The 21,195-nt window shown below is 48.9% G+C and overlaps 1 protein-coding gene across 2 annotated transcripts in view; it reads left to right on the top strand.

Annotated features, from left to right (window-relative positions):
- Dscam (DS cell adhesion molecule) overlaps positions 1-21,195 on the top strand; it is a 668,205-nt gene that overhangs the window by 602,286 nt on the left and 44,724 nt on the right. Inside the window, exons 22-27 of one of the 2 annotated variants that reach the window (XM_058577314.1) lie at positions 5,590-5,707; positions 7,354-7,517; positions 9,230-9,328; positions 12,226-12,414; positions 13,752-14,042; positions 16,869-17,045. In XM_058577314.1, the coding sequence (XP_058433297.1) occupies positions 5,590-5,707; positions 7,354-7,517; positions 9,230-9,328; positions 12,226-12,414; positions 13,752-14,042; positions 16,869-17,045 (1,038 nt within the window). Of the gene's footprint in view, positions 1-5,589; positions 5,708-7,349; positions 7,518-9,229; positions 9,329-12,225; positions 12,415-13,751; positions 14,043-16,868; positions 17,046-21,195 lie in introns of those variants that run through there. The other variant, XM_058577315.1, reaches the window with a different exon arrangement.

Genomic DNA, 21,195 nt, shown 5'->3' with positions numbered 1-21,195 from the left:
TCTTTGGGAAAATTAGGAGAGGAGCCCCACCAACCACTTTGAATAGAAGAAAATCGTGGCATGGCCTTTCCCAGGGACTTCTGCTCTCCTCGAAACTCAGGTGTCATACTTCTTAAAGAGAAATGTCAATTTTGAGATCTATGGGATCTGGAACCTTGTAAGTGTGAGGAAATCCTTGGCTCTACATCTGTGGGTAGAATGCTATAAACAAAGTCCTTAAAGGATAGTGAAAACCTGGGGTCACCCAAGAATCAAAGTTCCTAAGAATAAGTATGTTATCTTCACAGTATGATGTTAGACTCGTCCCTAAAAATCCTATGTGAGGAATGCTCCTTCTCTTCTCCTGGTCCTCACTGCAGCCAATGTCTCCAGTCCCCCCGAGCTGGCCCTCAAAGTGGGTCCATCTCCAGGCCAGCAAGAGATGCCTCCTGATTTGGGGGCACAGTGCAAGGGCAGTTTATTACTGAATGATCTCTGGGACTCTGAAAGAGAAGCGTTAACATTCCAAAATTCCAAATTCTCCTCTAAACATTCTTGACAATGTGATGTTGATGTGATACCTAAGAAAGAGGCAGAATAAAATAGTGAGGGCACAAGAGAGCAGCCTCGTGGTCGAAACACAGCAGAGACGGGGTACGGTGGTGCTGGTGGGGAACCTAAACCAGCGGAGTGTTTTCTGTTGTGATCTTGTCATGATACCAGCCAGCTGTAACACTGAGGGAAAAGAGGGATGGTAAAGGAGAATGGTGGAATAAGGCTCGCCTGCAGGAGGGACTGGACTGCAACAAAAGCTGTCGACTGGCAGTGACTTCGCTTCTCCTTTCCTGTGTGCCGTCACAGTTCTGAGGAGACACAGCCAAGAAGGGCCAGGCTGATGCAGTAGGAAGCGCCACATCCACAGGGGCACATCTGAAAATGGGCCACTTGCATAGGAGAGGAGTAGGCCTCGTCTGCAGAGATCACATGATGCTTGTTGTTTAATGAATCATTCTGAGTGTCCATCAGTACCCCGCACTCTGCTGGGGGTGCAGAGGAGCTAGTCAGGGGAGCCTGACGGCTCAAGCAAAAACTCCCTGAATCTCCGTGGCCTCACACAGTGGCAGAGGCAGCTGATGGTTTGGTTTTGTTTTTTTGGTGCTGGGGATTGAACCCAGGGCCTTGTGCTTACAAGGCAAGCCCTCTACCAACTGAGCTACACCCCCAGCCCAATTGATGGTTTTGACAGCTAACTTCCCTTGGTGGCTGGCTCCACTCCACATGATGATTTGGAGATCTAGCCTCTTCCACAGTGTGATCTCAACCTGGGGCATAGCCACAAACGAAGGGGGAAGAGAACACGGAGGGTCGTGGGTGTAGTGTTCACTGCCAGGTATGGATGTGTGTGGGAATGACCCACTTTTAAAGCAGGGCTAGGAAATAAAGTCAGGCTGGGCATCCAGAGGGAGAAGGAATCTGTGTGTTGAGCCCAGAGGAGCGACTCCACAGATGAACCAAACATACGTGCCTGCCCACAGGGAGCTTACAGCTTGCTGGGAAAATGTTACCAGCATCACTAAATCTACACAGAATTGTCTACTGCAATGAGCTCTGTTTAAAAACCACATCATAAGAGGACCACACAGAGTGCAGAGATGGTGTTCAGATTCGGCCACCCAGGTACGAATAGATGTGGTCACCTGAGATTCAAAGAAAATGATGTTCCTTACGGAAGCAGCAGAGTCAGAGACCTGCAGCTGTGCAGGGGTTTAGCATGTTGGAGGCTTGGGGCACAGCCATGGGACCGTGATCCTGAGGACCTCGGAAACTGGACTTTGAGAGCCATAAGGGACTTTGGACTTTAATGAGAGAGAGATGGGAAGACGCTGGGGTTTTAAGCAGAGGAGATACATTTGTGTGTGTGAGAGAGAGAGAGAAAGACTGTGAGTGTGTGTGATGACCTTTATTTTGTAGTTTTAGGTTTAGAGAAAAACGGAAGATAGTACAGAGTTGCCATTTACCCCCACCTGGCTGCCCGTGTGATTGGCATCTCAAGTGGGCACTGGGTAATATGAGCCGTGGGTGTGCTTTTAAGACCTCAATGGACCCTACATCTAAATGAGTTGCAGACAGGTAAGGACAGGAAGTCAGGAGACAAGAGAGGAGGTGGACTGGCCATCCATCAAGGCTCAGACTAGCACAGGGTGAACAGGGTCAAGAGAAGTGGTGTATTGTGGATGCAGACCCAGCGGGACAAGGTGACAGGTGTGGGGGAGGGGAGGCAGGCTCAGGGAACATCCGCAATCTGACACAGGCGGCGCACGGAGGTGTCATTTATCGATGAGGAAGAACATGGAGGAGGTGAATTTTTAAGCAGGAGGGAGGTCACGCAGCCATTTGGATGTGTCCCCACTCGGGTGAACGACCTGTCACTCAGAGGTGTCTTCAGTGGGGACAGCTGGCGGGAGACAGGAACACAGTGGTCATCCTCCAGATGTCCCACAGCTGGGAAGTGAGTGAGAGCAGGAGGGGAGCCAGAGGGATGAGGGCCCAGGACCTGCTCCAGGAGGGACAGGACTGGGACAGGCAGAGCAAAGGGGAAGGGCAGAGAGGCCCGAGAGCGGGTGTCCAGCTGGGAGTCAAGACGGGAGGAGAGGTGGCAGAGGCAGCTGCCGGGGGACAGTGGAGGAAAACAAAGCTGGAGAGCCCTTTGGGTGGATGGCGAGAGGACCCCGACCTCCCCAAGAGCAGCTTCAGTGGGGTGAGGGGGGCACGCAGAAGTAGCCCTGGGGGCCTGAAGCCCATGGGGTGAGCAGCGAGCCCACAGGTCCTGACACTCCAACCAGAGTGGGAGCGGCCGGGCTCCGGGGGAGGCCTGGTTTCCACATGTTCCGCCGTCACAGCACACTTGTGTGGTGGGGAGGACTCTAGCAGGATTGTCACCCAGGAGGAGTAGGAGCAAGGTCAGCAGGAGGAGACGGCAGGTTTGGGGTCTCCTGGTAGGAAATGCAGGCTCCCGGCCAGGGTCCTCTAGGCTTCTGGGGATGGTGGAGGAGGGTCAGAAGCCTAAGAAGAGGAGGGACCAAAGGAATCTCACTGCAGGAAGCAGGAGGGAGTTTGCTAGAGACAGAGTAAGTCTGGCACAGAGGCCGAGAGGTGGGTGCTCATAAAGGTTCAGCCCAAATGCCCTTTTGCCTAGATCTCTCCAGAAACATTCCACTTCTCATGCTCCAGCGAGCTTACTTAGGGTTCATCTAGAAAGCCTTCTGGAATGGGCTGAGCGAGGAATACCTCAAGGACGGAGCAAAGCTCAATCTGGCAGCCATCACCCAGAGCCCATGTCGCTGGAAACCCATTAAGACCTGAAGGTCCACCCTACACGGTGGGGAAACTCAGAGGACCTGCGCGCAGAGCGCCCTGGGGTGGGTGAAGGTGGATGCCGATGGAAGCAGACGGCCAGGAGGTAGAAGGATCCGAAATCCAGTCAGGGAGCAATTGGAGACACGGAGCTCATCCGGTTGGATCCCCACCAGAGGAAGGAGCCCTGAGCAGGGAGAGACGGAGAGCCCAGCCAAGGCTGTGGCAGTACCAGGATGAGAAGGGCATCCAGGGTGCGAGTGGCCTGGCTTCTCCTCGGATCATCTGGGAGGCCTGTTAACAGTCAGACTCCCTGAATCCACCTAAGGTCCACTGAAGCCTCAAGGCCGCGTAGGAGTTTGTGTTGTTCAGATTCCAGGTGATTCTTTTGCCAGCCATGAGTTGAGTGAGAACCGTAGGTCTGGTATGTTCTGTTGCTCAGTCATGGAATTTCAGCCTAGGGCCCTTTAAATTCCAACTGCCTCAAATGCAAATTTTGTTCTGGAAACAGTGTGTACTGGGCTTGAAGAGGAAGTAGCACTAGCCTGTTCTTTTGAAATCACTGATTCCTAGAATTAATTTAAGAAGCTATGATCGGCATATTAAAGAACCATAATGGAATAGAAGGGAGCATTCAAATGGACTAAACTGGGAAAAATGGTGGACTATGTCAGATAGAGCTGAATGCACAGATACAGCAAAGTATGATGTGGGCAACTCTGCTCTCACTCACACGAGCATCCCAGTGTATATGTAGCTTCTGGGTTTTGATGCAAAATGTACTTATTGAAGCGGTGGCTGTTCAAAAGCTTCAGAGTCCTAACTCTAGCTTAACTTTGCTCATAACCCACATTTTACTGCTGAGGACACCCCTTCAAATAGAAAGAACAGTCTGAAGAGTTTGAAGAAGAAAATGCCAGAAGTCACCAGGGCCAGAAACCTAGTGCTACCTGACCGGGATGTTTTCATGAGCAGAATGTAAAATCAGCCGTTGTGGATGATTGGCAAAGTGGTCCTCCCTTAGAACACTCCACCTCAATCAGGAGAGGCTGCTTCAAAATCATGGCCCCATTTGGAAGCAATATTCCTGTTTCCCCAAAAGACCTACTTTCTGAGTCCTCCAGCATCTGTTTTTCCTCTGCTCTTGTCCACTGAGCTCAGAAGAACAGCAATAGGAGTGGCTCTGCAAGGCCTTACTGACCAGTTTTGGCATTCCACACCAGGAGGGCTCCATCATGACTGGGTTCTGGGGCTCTCACCTTAACTGGGGTTCCGCAGTTCTCCTGGTGGGAGGCTGCTTCCCACCGCCTCTTGCCAGTGCAAACCCTGAAGCCCCAAATGGTTCAGAGGTCTCAACACTGGTGCCATTTCCTTGGGTCCAGAATCAGCATGGGGCTGCCCGCCACCCGCAGTTTCCATGTCGGGGCCTGTAGTTCCGGCCCAGCTCCTGGAGGGATCTCCTGCCCCTCCCACGCCTTGTCCTCAGCCCCACTACATGCCTAAGCATGTCAGCTAAAATAAAGGAGGACAACAGCCTCTGCCTCCTAGGCCGGCCCCAGAAATTGGTTTCCAGTGGACGGCAAGTTGCTTTCCTCTAGAAGATTACGTCTTGGTGACACAGTCAGCTCGGTGACACTCAAGAGGTGGCACCAGGAACCTTCAGTGTTGTCCGTTCTCAGGAGCTCTCCACAGTGTCAAATGGTCCTGGAAAAAGCTCCTGCTTGGGCACCTGAATCACTGTCCCACGCTACGGTTCCTCTTCTTGAGGCCACCCTGAAGGTGTTCACTTTCCTTAATGTGGGTCCTGAAGGTCAAGTTCGCTGCAGGTCAGATTGAAAATTGAGAAGCAGAAGTTATTCCAGTTTACTTCTTCCCGTCTATTGGGTTTTTGTGTTTTAGATATTAAAAGTATGTTCTAATGTGCAGTTTTGTCGTTTAGATAAACTATTTCAAAAAATACTTTGAAAAACTAATTGGGCTCCTAGAAAACACAGCTTGGCATCACATAGCTTAGGAAGCACCAAATATTTAATTTGGACTTCTCATTTTTAGACAATAGAAGAAAAAAATGCTACTGTGGGGGTTTTTAATTAAGCGTATGATCTTACAATGAAATTTCTTGTAAAGGTGGACACTAGGGGATACTGTTGACAGCTGGAATGTTAATGTCACTTGCTGTTTGGGTGAGCGCTATTTGGGAAGTCACTTTGACTCTGTGTGATGAGTCCTTGGGCTTCTGTTCTCTCTGTGTTCTAGCTCCTGCAAGAATCTTAACCTTCAGTGGGACAGTGACCACTCCCTGGATGAAAGACATCGTCTTGCCATGCAAAGCTGTTGGGGACCCTTCTCCTGCAGTAAAATGGATGAAGGACAGGTAACCAGTAACCCAGTGTATGCCCCTGTGAGCCCTCAGCCCCTGCATTGGGCAGACTCGCGCCGGGTCTAGGGTCTTCTGATTTGTGTCCATCAGCGGAAGCTTGGGGAAACCTACCATCTCTTCTGAGAATGGTGGGAATCTTGGCTTGAGCATGGAAAGGGCCTGATCTACTGTGTCCATCCTCTGTAAATCCAGACCCTTAAAATTCATGAGGATGCTTGAGAGGACAATGGCCCCGGCCATAACCAGGGTGGAGTTCCTCTGCCTGCTCAGGGCAAGTGTGTAACTGAGACAAGGTGTCCGTTATCAGGAGCCTCAGCGTCTCTCTTCTCCAGAGATCATAGGCTATCTAACCCTCACATGTGTGCCCTGAGAAATAACTTTTAAAAATGGAATACGTTGAGACTGCTAACCTGAAAGCTGGTTTTCTGTACTTCATAGTAATTATTAAAATAATTGCAATTAAGGGGCTGGGATCGTGGCTCAGTGGTAAAGTGCTCACCTAGCACACTTGAGGCTCTGGGTTCCATCCTCAGCACCACATAAAAATAAAATAAAATAAAGGTTATTGCATACACCTACAACTAAAAAAACCCCAAATATTTTTAAAAAATAATTGCAATTAAGATAGAAGGGGAGCTGGGTGCGTTGGCGCACACCTGTAATCCCAGCAGCTCAGGAGGCTGAGGCAAGAAAATCACAATTTCAAAGCCAGTCTCAGCAAGGCCCCAAGCAACTCAGCAAGACCCTGTCTCAAAATAAAAAATAAAAAGGGCTGGGGATGTGGCTCAGCAGTTAAGCACCCTGGGTTCAATCTCTGATACAAAAAAAAAAAAAGAAGAAAAGAAAAGAAAAATGAGGAAGAAAGCATGTGAGATTGTTAAAAGTGCTTTAACTCTATTCAGAGGAAGAAATTGGAGTATCAACAAAGGGATGGGATTATCTTTAAGCATACAGATTTGATATGATGCATTCAGAAGAGTACCTGTTTTCAAACAAAAGCACTTTAAAGGCAGAAGCTACTGAGTTAATGGGCTGGGCTCAACGAGCCCTTGGCTCATTGCATTTAAAGCTGGTTAGTCCCGGGAAATTCATGAGCTCCTGAGAGCAAGCTGTCACTCTGCCCATTGTGGGAATGACCCCAGACAACTGGACAATCTGCCACAGAGGTGGTGGTCGTAACAGCTGGGAACCCTGTGCAAGGGCCATTCACTGCCCTCTTGAGATACAACATTTCACTCTTTGTATCAATTTCATTAAGATTTGTGATTTTAAGTGATTCTATAAGAGGTTTCAAGATTTAGTGCACTGTGTGAGATCTGATCAGGCTGGTACAAATTGCCACAGAGAGGAAGTCTCCAGACCTGCACAGTGGGGACCCCAGGGCATGAAGGTTGTTGGCACATGTGAGGAGCCCATGCGCCAGGGAGCCAGGATCCAGGCCCTTGGCATGGATCTAGCCTTCAGTTTTTACAAAGAGTGGTTTTCATCCAGTAATTGCAGTTGAATTCTTTCATAATGCAAGAAATATTAAGCTGCAAATGTACTGTTTACTTCAGAGACAGTCTTGATGCTTTTCTCCAAGCTCAGCTAATGTGGATTGTAATTTCTTTAATCTGTGCATTTTTCTTCCTGTGAGGTAGTAACGGGACACCCAGCCTGGTCACGATTGATGGGCGCAGGAGCATCTTCAGCAACGGGAGCTTCATCATCCGCACAGTGAAAGCTGAAGATTCTGGCTACTACAGCTGCATTGCCAATAACAACTGGGGATCAGATGAAATTATTTTAAATTTACAAGTGCAAGGTACAAAATTAGGGGACTCTCTTGAATGATCTCTTGTGTGCATGACCTACATGTAAAGACCAAAATTGAGCCTGGCACAGCCGCACACCCTGTAATCCTAGCTACTCAGGAGGCCGAGGCAGGAGATCGTGAGTTAGAGACCAGCCTCTGCAACTGAGCAAGGCCCTGTCTCAAAATGAAAACAAAAAGGGGTAGGGATGTAGCTCAGTAGTAGAGCCCACCCCTAATACCACAAACAAAAAGCTGAATTGAACAAATTTTAAAATCAGTCTTTATAAAGAGCTAATTGCTGTTTTCTTATTACAAAGAATACATGTTTATTTTGGAAAATATAATTAGGCTCATCACAGAAAATAGAAAACATTCCAGAGATAGTATCCCAGAGACAGTACTGGACTGCAATATATTTTTGCATATAAAACGCCCTAGTCTTTCTTTTGTCTATGTATATACTCTGAAAAAGTCTTTCTTAATGACTTCTATTGACTAGACTGTTTACATATATGTATATAACCCAGAAAAACACTGAAAAAGAAATCTGAATGGTTGTCTGTCAGGTCTCCTAACTACTTCAATTTTCATATGCAATTTATCTAATAAAGGACACTAACTAAAACTCAAGAGTATATTGCTACAATATTTAATTGTGTGTTTAATGCAAGGTATTTTTTTTCTTGTTCTTCACAAAATGTATGCAACAATCTCCAAAGATTGTCCCATTAGCTTTGTGTGCAAAATCCCAAAAAGCTATTGATTGGGTTCAGATTTAGGTGTGTGGTGATATTTTATTAGAAGAAAATCAAGATGCATGCTTCTGTGGATTTAGGTGTTGTCACATTAATAGATTGCAGCAAATAAAAATAGAATCAATACCGTCCTCAATGGGAAGGGAAGAGGAGAAATATATTTTTCCAAAACACTGCAGAATTGATCTTAAATTCTGAGTTAATTGAAGCCAGGAGAATTCTGGGCCTTTCAGAAGAAAACATTTTGTTATTCTGTTCTAAAAAGATGATTATCAGGCTTCTCTTGCAGGAGGAAGGTCATTTTGTGTGAAGCTTCATATATATATTTTGGATAACCTGATTCTGACTTTTTTCAATGTTCCTATCCTCTAAGCTAGCCCATAATGACATTGAGGCTCATTGTTCAGAATCACGTGTCCTTCAAGCCTCACATGAGTGTTCAGTTCATGTCCTGCAGCTCCATGACACACCTTTCACTTACAGAGCTCTGTGTGTGTGTGTGTGTGTGTGTGACATCTTGATTCTTTTTACCACTAGCTTCTTCTCACCCTCACCCTTTCCCAAGAAAAGCAGAACAGCTAAGTAGATATCATTTATCTTTTTCACTTGAATTTCATGGCTGAAATTCAGAGTAAAATAATGCATAAGTCCTTAGAAGTTTAAAGAAGATTTCAATTAGTGATGAGCAACTCTGAAATACAAGAAATGGAGAGGGAATGAGTTCGATATAAATCCAAGTCAGAATATGGTTGACTTTTCTTTAAATAATAGATTCACTCTGCTGTCTCTCTTTAGCCCAGGATATCAACGAAACAGACATTTTGACAGAAGTGAATTGCATATTTTGGCAACCTGAAACACTTATTTAATAAATGGCTGTTAAAAATGATTTGGTAAATGACTGCTATAGAAGATTAAAGATGTGAAAAACTAATTCTTGTTTTCTAAAAACTGTTTCCTATCTAGTTCCACCAGATCAGCCCCGGCTTACAGTATCCAAAACCACGTCTTCCTCCATCACTCTCTCCTGGCTGCCTGGGGACAATGGAGGCAGTTCTATCAGAGGTAATAAGATACGGACAGTCAACGGTTGTTGATTAAAAGTGACACGATTTCATCAAATAACTTTTATGTATTAGTTATACCCCAAAATACCATGTAATTAATTATTCCACTACCTACCCAAGAAACCATACATACATTTTAATGGTACTTGTTGAAACTCAAATCATTGATCTAAGGAATCTCATTCTCAAAGTCATACCTCTATTTTACCTCTATTCTGAGTGAAATATTATCAAATGGGAACAAAATGTATTCTCTCCAGAGATTCTGAAGACTCTTTCTTCTTCATTGTGTTAACATTATCCTTCTTTCAAGGAATCATGGTCACTATTCTGACTTACAAAGTCATAAAAAACAAAGGGTCTAAGGGTTCAGATGGTGTGTTACTTAGGTCTGCAGCACTGTGACCAAAAAATCTGACAAAAACAACCTAGAGGAGGGAAAGTTTATTTCCGCGTATGGTTTCAGAGATTCAGTCCAATTTAGTTCAATCCCTGGTTGACCAACTTCCTTGCTCTCGGCCTGAGGTGAGGCAGAGCAGCATGGCAGAGGGCATGGCTGAAGGACATGATGGAGGGCATCTGCTCAGCTCACGATGGTCTGGAAACAGTCAGAGCAAGAGGGGAAGGGCCACAGGGAGACACACCCTTCCTGGGCACATCACAGAGACCACCTCCTCCAGCCACACCCCACCTGCCTGCAGGACTGATTAGGTCATGTCTTTCACAATCCAATCATGTCACCTCTGAATATCCCTGTGTTAACATGGGAGCTTTGGGGGCACCTTAGAGCCAAATCGTAACACCTGGGAAACAACCCATTGGCCTAGTGTGCAGAAGAGACATGGGGCATATCCTGGAGGGGTGGCAAATGTGACCACTGCAGCGTAAGTGGGGCTAGCAGACTCCATTCTGAGAAATCTGTGTGGGCGAGGAAAAGGACCTAGACCAGAGCAACAGGTGGACGGTGCACAAGAACGAGGGGCTCAGTCACAAAGGAGGTCCCCGTGCCACAAGAGGAGATGGGGCTGAGACTCCAAAGGCAGAAGACGCCCTGTCTTCTGGGAGAGGGAGGCTGAGAAGACCACGGGAGACAAGGGCACTTGTCTCTTTGCAGCTTGGCACTCAGGGACAGACTAGCTGGGACATTCACACACCTCAGAACTGGACATGCTACGACGGGGCAGGCTGTCCTCCTTCCTCGCCTAGACTCAGTGGAACGGTTCTCAGTTCTCCCCTGGCTGAAGGGATGAGCTTCCCTTCCTTCATCTTTTCTATTCTTCCCCCCCCCACGCCCCCACCCCACTGTCTCTTGTAAGAAAAAGGTGAGGTTACTTTTAAAAAGAGCTGGATGACTGGGGCAGGGCTGGGCCTGGGGCCCCCAGGAGCGTGGGCTAGACGCCCCACAGCTGCAGTGAGAGGCGCGGAGTCATTAGCAGGGGAGTGAGTCATTGCCAGGCAGCATCAAGGACCCCGCTGCAGTCAAACAGCACAGGCAGCAGTGGTCACAACTCATACAACTTAGTGACTCTTAGGGACTGTCTGCTGGACAGCTGGGAAGAGAAGCAGACCACAGGTTACCAAAGCAGAGGGCCCAAAGGTAAGTGGCCCCCAGAGAGAGCAGGGTGAGATGCCTGCCTGGGGCTGGCTCCAGGCTTCCTTAGGGAACCTTCTTACAGGAAATCAGTGAGGCATGGAGGAGGGGCGCATGGCTCCAGGGAAATATGTGCAGAATTCTGTGCGTGTGAGAGAGAACAGGAAGGACGGCTGTGCGGAGGGTCTTCGAGGAGCCAGTGACACTGACCAAGAGTCGAAGACAAAGGAAGCCAGGCCATCCCTGAATGCAGGCCAAAGCCATCGGCCCCAGGAGGCATCGTAACCCAGGGGTGCCCATACGGCTGGATGTGGTCATCCAGGAGGACAGGAAGAGGGGCAGAGGTTCCAAATGTGGCATTCGTGGTGGGAAATGGGAGGCAGACCCAACACCCAGGACCCGTAAGCCGCTGGACATCTGGAGCAGAGCTGGGGGTACAAGAGCCGAGCCGACCCAGAAGGGAAGATACTGACCACGGCCCCAGAAGGCGGGTCAGAAACCTGACTCCAGGTAGGGGTGGGGGAGGAGCCCCTCCATCGTGGAAAGCCACACGTGCTTGGTCTGAGCTGAAAGCCGAACTCCCGGGTAGGCTAGGGGACACCAGACCACTGACAGCAGGACACCGGGTCCCAGGAAGGCTAGTCCTGTGCTGCATGACTGCGAACGTTCAGGGGAGACAGGAACAGAGCAGAGGACAGGTTCACGCCAGAAGCATGGCTGCAGATAACAGGGATGAAGGAGGTCACACAGAAGAATATTCCATGGCCAAGGGCAGCGTGGGTTCCTACTGCCAGGGGTTTGAGCCTTCCTAAGGGACCTGGGCCACGTTGACTAGACTCCCCAGACCTCCATAACTTCAACCTACTGGGACGGTCACGCTAGTCCATGGGGCTGTGTGAGGTCGTATAAGCCAAGAAGCAGAGAGAATGGCGCTCACGTGGAGAAACGAATTGTTGGAGGAATTTTCCAAAACAAGAAGCAGCCAGGCTGCCATGGAAGTCCTGGATGGCTTCAGGACCTGGAGCTTTAAAAGGGAGTAAGCAGAAAAGTGGTTTTGTTTTTACATTACCCAGCAATGTGACCAGGGTCGTGGTGTCTGGTGTGGTGTAAGCACCCCGCTCATCAATACACCAGAGCACTGCTCCGGGCAGGGTCTAAATTTCCTGTAATCAGGAAGAGTTAGCATGTTCCCTTCCCACGATGTTCAAGCTCTGAGAACTCTCCCCCGGGATCTGTGCGGGGTGCATACCTTGGTCGACCCCTGGTGGGGCTGCGGTGCTCACAGACTCCTTCTGTCTCCGAAGGGTACATTCTGCAGTATTCCGAGGACAACAGCGAGCAGTGGGGGAGCTTCCCCATCAGCCCCAGCGAGCGCTCCTACCGCCTGGAAAACCTGAAATGTGGGACTTGGTACAAGTTCACTCTGACTGCCCAAAACGGAGTGGGGCCGGGGCGCATAAGTGAGATCATTGAAGCCAAAACACTGGGGAAAGGTAGGTGGCCCCCCTGTCATTCCCAGGTGACCTCGGCTCTTCCAGCAGGCAGGGAGCAGAGTTGCCCCAGACTCCTGTGGTTTTGTCTGTTCATTCACACATTCAGACTTTGCTCTTCTTGCTTTGGGGGCTCCGCAGTGTCCCAGCGTGATGAGGGTGACGGCTGATCCTCACGGAGGTTCTCTCATCTCATAGTTTCACTGGCAAAAAAACAGTGTCACCTACAGTCAAGGGCGTGAGTGACAACAAACATCCAGACTGGGCAGACGTGAAATGTGACATCGGTCCTCTCAGTTCCTGTGGGCCAACTGCTCCCTTAGTTGTCCCCTTTCCCCGTCTACCCATCATTTTTGCCAGGCACAGTGACCCAGGTATGCCTGTAATCCCAGCAACTCAGGAGGCTGAGGCAGGAGAATTGCAGATTTGAGGCCAGCTTAAGCAACTTAGTGAGGCCCTGAGCAACTCAGTGAGACCCTCTCTCAAAATACAAAATAAAAAGGGCTGGGGATGTGGCTTAGCACCCCCGGGTCCCATCTTGGGTACCACCACAAGCAAAGCTCTCTATTATTTTTACATTGCCTCTTGGTGGCCACTTTTCAAGTGGGAAATGACAAGGGTCAATTGTTAGCATTTCATTGTGAATTGTTTTAATCTAAAATGTGGACCTTTGAGGGGATGAGCCCCCGGGAAATGATGCTCAGGGGCCAAAGGTGAAGCCTGGGGTTCCAGGCAGAGGGAGGGTCGTGGCTCCATGGGAGTGTGGTCAGGATGGGGAGAGAAGGTCTTCATAGGTCTCCCTGAGTCTCCTCAGGGGCTGGACTCGGATGGCAAGACAGTGAGAGGTGCTACTTGGGTCTGGTGTCTGAGTTTTGGGTAACACAGGGTAAGGTTCAGGTGACCAGGGCTTGGTTTATGCAGAAATTTGCCTGCTAGGTTCTTGGGTCCCTAGGTGTCTGGAAAGTGAGGGACACCTGTCGAGACTTCCCACATTCAACTCTGTCTTCTCTTGAGTCCAGTCCACTCACAAGAGAAGAGAAATAGGCCAGCCCAGCCCACGGCCACTTGTGAACCCCTAAAGGAAACTGCACATGAGAATGGCCTTGTTCTCCAGGAAACCCTCTGCCACTCAGTTTCCCTCCTCCCACTCAGGTCACCATGGCCGAGGGGAGCCTGTTGCTCCCTAAGGCCTCTGTTAATAGTGGACAGGTTGCTAGCAGCCCAGGCCCAGGCTTGGACAGAGCTCCCAGGGGGAGGGAAGCACAGCCCCAGGGCAGCGGGTGACGCTGGATGGCTCCATCCCTGCACCCGCCAGCTCACCCCGGCGCCCCCTCCTGCAGAGCCCCAGTTCTCCAAGGAGCAGGAGCTCTTTGCCAGCATCAACACCACCCGCGTGAGGCTGAACCTCATCGGCTGGAACGATGGCGGCTGCCCCATCACCTCCTTCACACTGGAGTACAGGCCCTTTGGGACCACGGTGTGGACCACGGCGCAGCGGACCTCTCTCTCCAAGTCCTACATCCTGTACGACCTGCAGGAAGCCACCTGGTACGAGCTGCAGATGCGGGTGTGCAACAGCGCGGGCTGCGCGGAGAAGCAGGCCAACTTCGCCACGCTCAACTACGACGGCAGTAAGTGGGCGCTTGTGTCTTGGGGTGTGCACGTGCTCCCTTCCCCACTGGGCGTGCATCCTTGCCCTGATCTGTGCCCATTTGGCTTTGGCTCCATTACACTGGCTGTCTGCGGGCTTCCTAGTTCATTGTGTCCAGATGGCATGGCTCCACGGCCAGCAAGAGAGGCTGAGGGCCGAAGGGACTCTCCCTGGGAACCTGGAGCAGGAGTGACTTCTAGGGCCTCTACCTCATGGTCTGTGCATTTGTGGGTGACCATGAGCTGACATTGCCTCTGTTGCCTCCACCCCTCCCCACCCTTCCCAAACCACATGACTTTCTCTTTGTTCTCATTCAGCCCTTTACTGCATGTGCGAAGGCAGTTATCGGGGTTAGGGAGCTGTGTCAGTCTCTGCGTAGAGCAGGGGCACCAAGGGGAACAGAGCGATGTGATGGGATATTAGTGTGCACACGCGTGTGTACAGACACACACACCCAGCATGCACACACGTGTCAGCAGGCTCACTTTCCAAAAACTAGGTGAGGTTTCTCTTGACATCTTATTAACTGAAAGCAAACTCCTTAAATTCTTACCCCTTTTTCTGGTATCAAGGGCTGTCTATGGGGATCTGAACAAACCCAGTGAAGCTGAAAGGGAGATTCGTGGAGTGTCGGTCAGTGGGACCTGTGGAAGTCCCAGGAGCAGCATGTGGTACCGATTTCTGTAGCTTTGCAGTGATTTTTCACTCCTGCAGCAGCAGCAATAGACTGGGTGCTCTGATCTGGAGGAAGAGCCCACAGCCGCCATCAGAATGCTCGCAGCTGTGGTCCAGCTCCCCTGCAGCCTTCCCTCCATTCTCCACGGGTCAGGATGGACCATGGGTGGGTCAGCCCAGAGCTCCCTGCCCTTCTCACAAAGCCCTCCTCAGACCCTGCGCTGCTGCCCGGACTTCCTGGCCTGGATCCTGGGCTGTAGGAAGGTCCTCAGAGGGAACCTCTTCTGCTGCTGGACCAGCCTGGGCCCTGGACCCTGCAGGCGACTGCACACTCCAGGGCTCCAGGACAGCTCAGACACCAACTCCTCTCTTGGGCTGCTGCTCCCCCTGGGCCACCTCCCTCTCATATTTTTTTTCTTCAGTTACAAGTAACTTCCTTCAAAGATGCTCCAAGCCCAACCTGTCACCCACATAGTTTTCTCCCCCAATGGAATTTGATTTTATATCTTGCAAACAAAGGACTTTGACACTTATCAAATGCTCATGGTCAAGGGTTCCCTGGAGTCCTCTTTGCCACCTCCATGTTCAGGTAACAGGCCTCTCTCGAGATGATGGGCCCGCTAGCCCAGGGCTTCTCTCCGCTCTGAGTGGCTGCTGGGCACTCAGCGGAAACGTGCAGGCTACAGATGTGCCCACAACTAATAATTTAATTAGAAACTATTCAGATAGAGAATTTGAAACCGCACTTCTAACTTACAGATTTTAAGTATGTGTCTTCCTAAAACTATATGACGTTCTGCTTTATCCAGAATCACAAACTACAAAAAATGTCCTCTGAGCTACATTTAACCCGAAATAATTTTATTGCACTAAGAAATAAGAGCACATATTTATTTTCCCTCGAAAAGGATGACAGATTTCTTTGAACCAATCTCATGGATATATAGCTTTAATATCTCTTTTGCCACATCTGCCTGAAGAAGTTTTTCATTTGGAGAAAAACAAACATTGACTATCAGCCTTTCTGGTTTCCGACTCTTCTGCCCCTTGATCTGACCCTTCTGTCCCTCCCTTCGCCACGTGTTTCTCTCATCCTCCTGTTGTCCTGGTTCTGCAGACCCCGCCTCACGGGCACCCTTTACACGCCTCTTACTGGGTTTTCAAGTATTTGGGAACTTGGGTTTTGTGAGCCCCAAACACTGTGAGCCTAGAAGAACATGATCCTGGGCTTCGCAGAGACCTAAGGGCTGAGGGCTCTATTATCCCTGCTCTACTTACTAAATGCAGGATAAAGACCATTTTTGCTTAGGGGGAAATTATATTATTGTTGCATTATTTTTTCCTAAAGCACTGACTTTCTGGCCCTTGTTCTACATGGAAAAGACAGTGTAGGGAGCATCTTACGTAAAGGGTGGCAAGACACATGCCCCATGTGAAGTGGCCGTCCGTTGAGATCTCGGCACCCATTGTGCTCCAGGTAGACAGCAGCTTAAAATAGCTCGGTGTTCTCTTGATGTTGGTGTTTCTTTGTAATTCTTAATAATCTGGGTTACATAGCACAGCTTAACATTGCCTAGCCAATAAGTAAGAGCTTTGGAAGCCTGGGAGGTTCCCTTTGAAAACTTGTCTATAGGTCTTATTCCCTAAGATGTGAGTGGTTTTTTGTTTTTGTTTTTTTTTTTTTTTAAGTAGGTTTGTGATGAAAAGCGAGTGGATAACCAAATACAAAGAGGGTTAAGTCTCTCTAAGCCAGTGTATCTGGTAGTCTCCCAGCAGACCTTCTTCTGTCCATTTGCCAAACCTGTTGTTCCTTCTTTGAAATGCAATTTCTCAAATAGTCCTTAGCAGCTGTGCTACTGGGGACAGTCAAGAGAACACTTAATTCCAGGTAATGCATGTGGCTTCTGAAAGCTGCTATCAAGCCTGGTGCATTGTGCTGCAGAAATGGAAGTTCGGGGTGAGGGAGGAGACTGAGCAAGGAAGTAAGAGACCAGGACCACGAGACGGACCTCTCCTTTCCTACCCCCTCAGACACCCTCGGGTCACGCGGTGCCGTGTCTATAACCTGTCGTTCCTTAGACCTCCACATGCATCTTCCTGAATGGCCATCTGACACGTGGCCTGCTTTCAGGTACCATCCCTCCACTCATTAAGTCGGTTGTACAAAGTGAAGAAGGAATGACAACCAACGAGGGGCTCAAGATGTTGGTGACCATCTCCTGCATCCTGCTGGGGGTCCTGCTGCTGTTTGTCCTGCTGCTGGTCGTGCGGAGGAGGCGGCGGGAGCAGAGACTGAAGAGGCTGAGAGGTGGGTACCAGCTCCTCCATCCCTCCTGGGCCCCCTGGGGAGCTCAGCCTGAGAGCAAACCCCAGAGGGGAAGGGTTGCCCTCAGAGTCAGGTCCCCAGCTGCCTGATTCTGTGACTTTCCCTCAGCAAGGCTACAGAGCCCTGGGGGAAAGGAAATAAAGGAGTCCGTATCTCCGACAATCAGAAATGGAGTGAGAGGCCAGCTGTTACAAGTCCCCTAGATCCTAGCTATTGGCAGACAGAGAAAATTAATTTCTCATGGGTTTTCAGCCCTGCTCACTTTAATTTGCAGCAGTTCCGGCAAAGCCACCAATTATGGTTTTCTTTGAAAAGTGCTATCAGATTTGCTCTGGAAACCAGAATTATTTTATTGCCTGGAAGTGAAAATTGAGGGCTTATGCTACAGGTAGAGGATTGAGAGGCAGAAAACACATGCTTTCCAAAATTAGGAACTTGGGCTGAAGCCTGATGTCAGGGTTTTATGGGAAGAAAAAAGCAATGAGAGACTGAGAACTTGGGCCAGACGAGTCCATGGGTAGCGGACTCCATTGCTGCCGCGTCCGGCTGTATGGTTCTGTGTGGCGTGGCTGTCCTCGGCTTCTGACCAGCAGCCCTTACTGGCTCTTGCTCTGCAATGTAAGAACAAGGAGTTCTTTTAAACGTGAAACTGCAGGAGAAGTCCTTCGCCCTTTTCAACCCGGCTGTCTGACCAAGCCAATGTTTTGGTCAAGTGCCTAGATGAGGTATTGCCTTTTAATATGTGTGTCAATGTAGACGAATGCTACCTAGTATCCTGTATATTCCTCGAAGCTACACTGAAGGAGCAAGCTTCGCACCACTCCCCGGGGCATATCTATGATATCCCCAAACTGGCCATCTCTTTAGGGAATATTGACCTTCTCTGCAAATCCTTGACCACAGCCTGGTCAGAGCATCAGGGCATGCCGTGCTTTCACTTGCCTGCGCTGGTCCTCTTGACAGGATTCTCACACATTTGGCTACCCATTTGCTTTCACTTTGCCAACAAATTAAAATACTTGAAGTCCTTTGCAGTCCATCTGTACATTTTAACAAACCTTCCATCTGAATCTCACACCATCCAATAATTCCAGATGAAGCATCAACCCCATTGAAATGTTCTCTCCAATACCCTTCACCAACTGCCTTTCAATTTTGCAGACATCACTCAAGTGCATCCTGCTTCCTAAGTACTGTGCTGGGTGCTTGATGTGAAAAGATGGACAGAAAGAGCTTTCTGGACTGCACATAGAGTGTGAGAAGTAAGCCCCTAAGCATCTACAGTATTAGGACAGAAGGCATCATGCACTCCAGAATAGGGCTTGGAACAAATCCTCCATCAGTGCAGAAGATGGGGAGGTTAATCCCACCAGAGGGGGGCCTACCTAGGAACTGAAAAACAGTGCAACTAAAGTGCAGTGTGACCCAATATGTGGAGAAATTCAGAATAAAGTGGTCTGTGTTGAATCCATTTAGAAGTGTTTATCATAAAATACCCAAAGGACATTTTTATAACCCTCTTCCTCAGAGAAGAGAATCCAACAGCCTGGACTTCAGGAACCTTGTATGAGGTACCAAGAGTATCTGCTCTTATTTCCTATAGACCACAACATCAAACTGGTTGTATTTAGAAGGCTGTGAATTGTCCACATTTCTTAAAATCAACAGTAAAAAGTCCTACTAATGCTTTGTAGCTCTGACAATATTTGGCAGCAAATGGTTGAACATCAAGGTCAGGCTTCCAGAAGTCCACCCTCTGCCAGGCTCACCGCTCCCCTGCTCTTCCGGCTTGCTCCTTCCTCCCCAGCTAGGGGGTTATTTCTGCTATTCTACTGTAACTTGAGCACCCCACCTTGCTTTTCTCTGCCAAAAGCATTTGCAACCACAGCCGTTGCTGACTCTCACTGATAGGTTCGGGTCAGCTGGATGGAAGACGCACACAGCCTCTGTTTTCATTCTTAACAGTTCCGTGTAATTTAGTTATTGCTTTGCAAGTGCTGGGTCCAGGGAGCATCCTGGAATGGGCATTTTGCTGTTGGCATGTCTACGTGTAAGCACGCGTGTTTTGTCATCGGGCTTGGTAAAGAAGGCCACCCATCACAGCAGAGCAGCAGGGGCACGGGCTCTCGTTCCCGGGAACAGTTTGGTTCCTTTGTGCTAGGGAAGAGGCAGCTCCAACACAGAGGTTCCCTCAGGAGGAAAGTAAGAGGAGTGGCGGAGGAGGGACCCAGGAGGGACACCAAGAAGCAGGGGCTCCGGGGAAACAGCTGGCGCAGTGAGCAGCATCTGCAGCCTCCCCTTCTGCTCCTGCCTAAAAAAATCTTCTCGAATCAAGAAAACATGAAAGGAGGGCAGAGAGCGAGAGACTGGGCGTCCGACTCCATAGCGCTTCCCAAAGGCAGGACTTAATGAGGATGAGCTAAGCCATTGCCGAACATCCACCGTGTGCCAGATCTGTTGTAAAATGAACAACAGCACGTTCTTACTAATCATTTCTGTTTGATCACAAGAGTTTGGCAAGGTCCTGGAGAGAAAAACAAAACAGTCCCCAAGACCTTGTCCCAGAGGTGTAGAAAGTGACTTTGGAGAAGTGGGTCAAGGATATCTCTGCAATTGAGACACGCTGCCAGGAAGTGACAGAAGCACATGATGTGGATGGACAGGCAAGTCCATGAAAGGCAGGACAAACCCCAGGAAGACCTGTGTGCCTTTCACCCCAGCAAGCCCCCTCTGAAATAGTCATTTATGACATAAAATATTTCCCAGGGACAGAACTGCAGCCATAGTGTTTAAAGGAACAGGTTCCGTCAAGTACATATCCAGAGTGCATCAGTAGACTCTCGCAATTAAAAGCTGACCCACCTGAAGCACAGATTCCACACCCATGTTAGGATAAGTTCACGAGTATTTGCAGACTCTGTGGAGAGGACTGCTCTGCGCATATTTTTATTGTCCAAAATAAGGACTATGTTTCTAGGCATATGACAGTGTTGCTTGAGCAACCATCTCTCCAAATAAGAAACGGGACTCAGGAAATTTGAATTACAGAAAAACATTACAGGGGGTTGTCCCTCGTGGGTGATTTTATAGTCACTAGGTAAGATGGACGTAAGATTGTTGACCTTGTTTGGTTGCATTGTTTGATTGCTGGAAATTACTAAAGTGTTTCCAAGCACAGTACCTTTTACTGTACAGACCAGCAACCCAGTTAGGTGAATATAATACAATGCTCTTTTATGTAAAAATAAAAAAGAAAGAAAGAAAATGGGACTCAAGCAGTTTGGACAACCTATATTCTTCGTTCCTGAGAACGTTACTAATTTTAGAGCATAGCGACCTCCTAACGCCTAAGTTGTACTACTTTATAAAGAAATCTATAACCTAACCCATGAGTTCAGAAGGCTTTTAATGATGCCCTGGTTTTCCCCAACTTCTACAACCTTTGAAGTGCAACTTACAGAATGAGTCCCTGGCTGCTTTCAAGGTCCCAGCAGCCCCAGCCTTATAAAAAATTGATTCCCAGGTCAAATAATCAACTGCAAGGTCACTAAAAGCTTCCTCTTTAGTCTGGGTTTGTCCACAGGACGGCAGGCCTATGTTGGCACCCGTCAGCAGAGGTCAAGGGCAGTGCCCAGCCCAAAATTCCAGAACTTCACATGAGCCCAAGGTAAAAATCAGAGCATGATATAAATTTAACCAGCTTTCTGTGGCACAGTGCCATTGTCCCCTCAAATGGAGATGTATGTATTATTCCGCACATGCTTTGAAAAGGATTAATATTGTAAAACTGATCAGTTCCCCAAGACCGTTCCCAGGGAGCATCCGGGCCAGGAGCCTGCATTCTGGTGCAGTTCCACGGTGGGCTCTGCAGAGTCCCTTCCGTGTTCTGAGTTCTACGATGGCACTTCCTGCAAAAGATCCCAAAGCTCTCCTGTTTTCCTAAAGCCAAAAAGCAAGTTGAAGTTCGCTAACCTAAGGCAGGAAGGCCCATTGCAGATCCCGGGACTCTCGGCCTTGAGTCCTGAGAGCACTGGGGTCAACACAGACCCTCCTCCTCTCTCCTTCCTTCCCCCTTTCTCCTGGTCTTCCTTTCTCTCTTTCTTCTCTTCCTCCTTCTCTTCCTTCCTCCTTT

Source organism: Marmota monax, unplaced genomic scaffold (assembly GCF_021218885.2).
Source record: "Marmota monax isolate L192 unplaced genomic scaffold, Marmota_monax_Labrador192_F-V1.1 WCK01_AAM20220418_F8-fsc00125, whole genome shotgun sequence".
NCBI lineage: Eukaryota > Metazoa > Chordata > Mammalia > Rodentia > Sciuridae > Marmota > Marmota monax.
The sequence above is the reverse complement of the archived record's forward strand: the minus strand, read 5'-3'. Positions and strand labels throughout refer to the sequence as shown.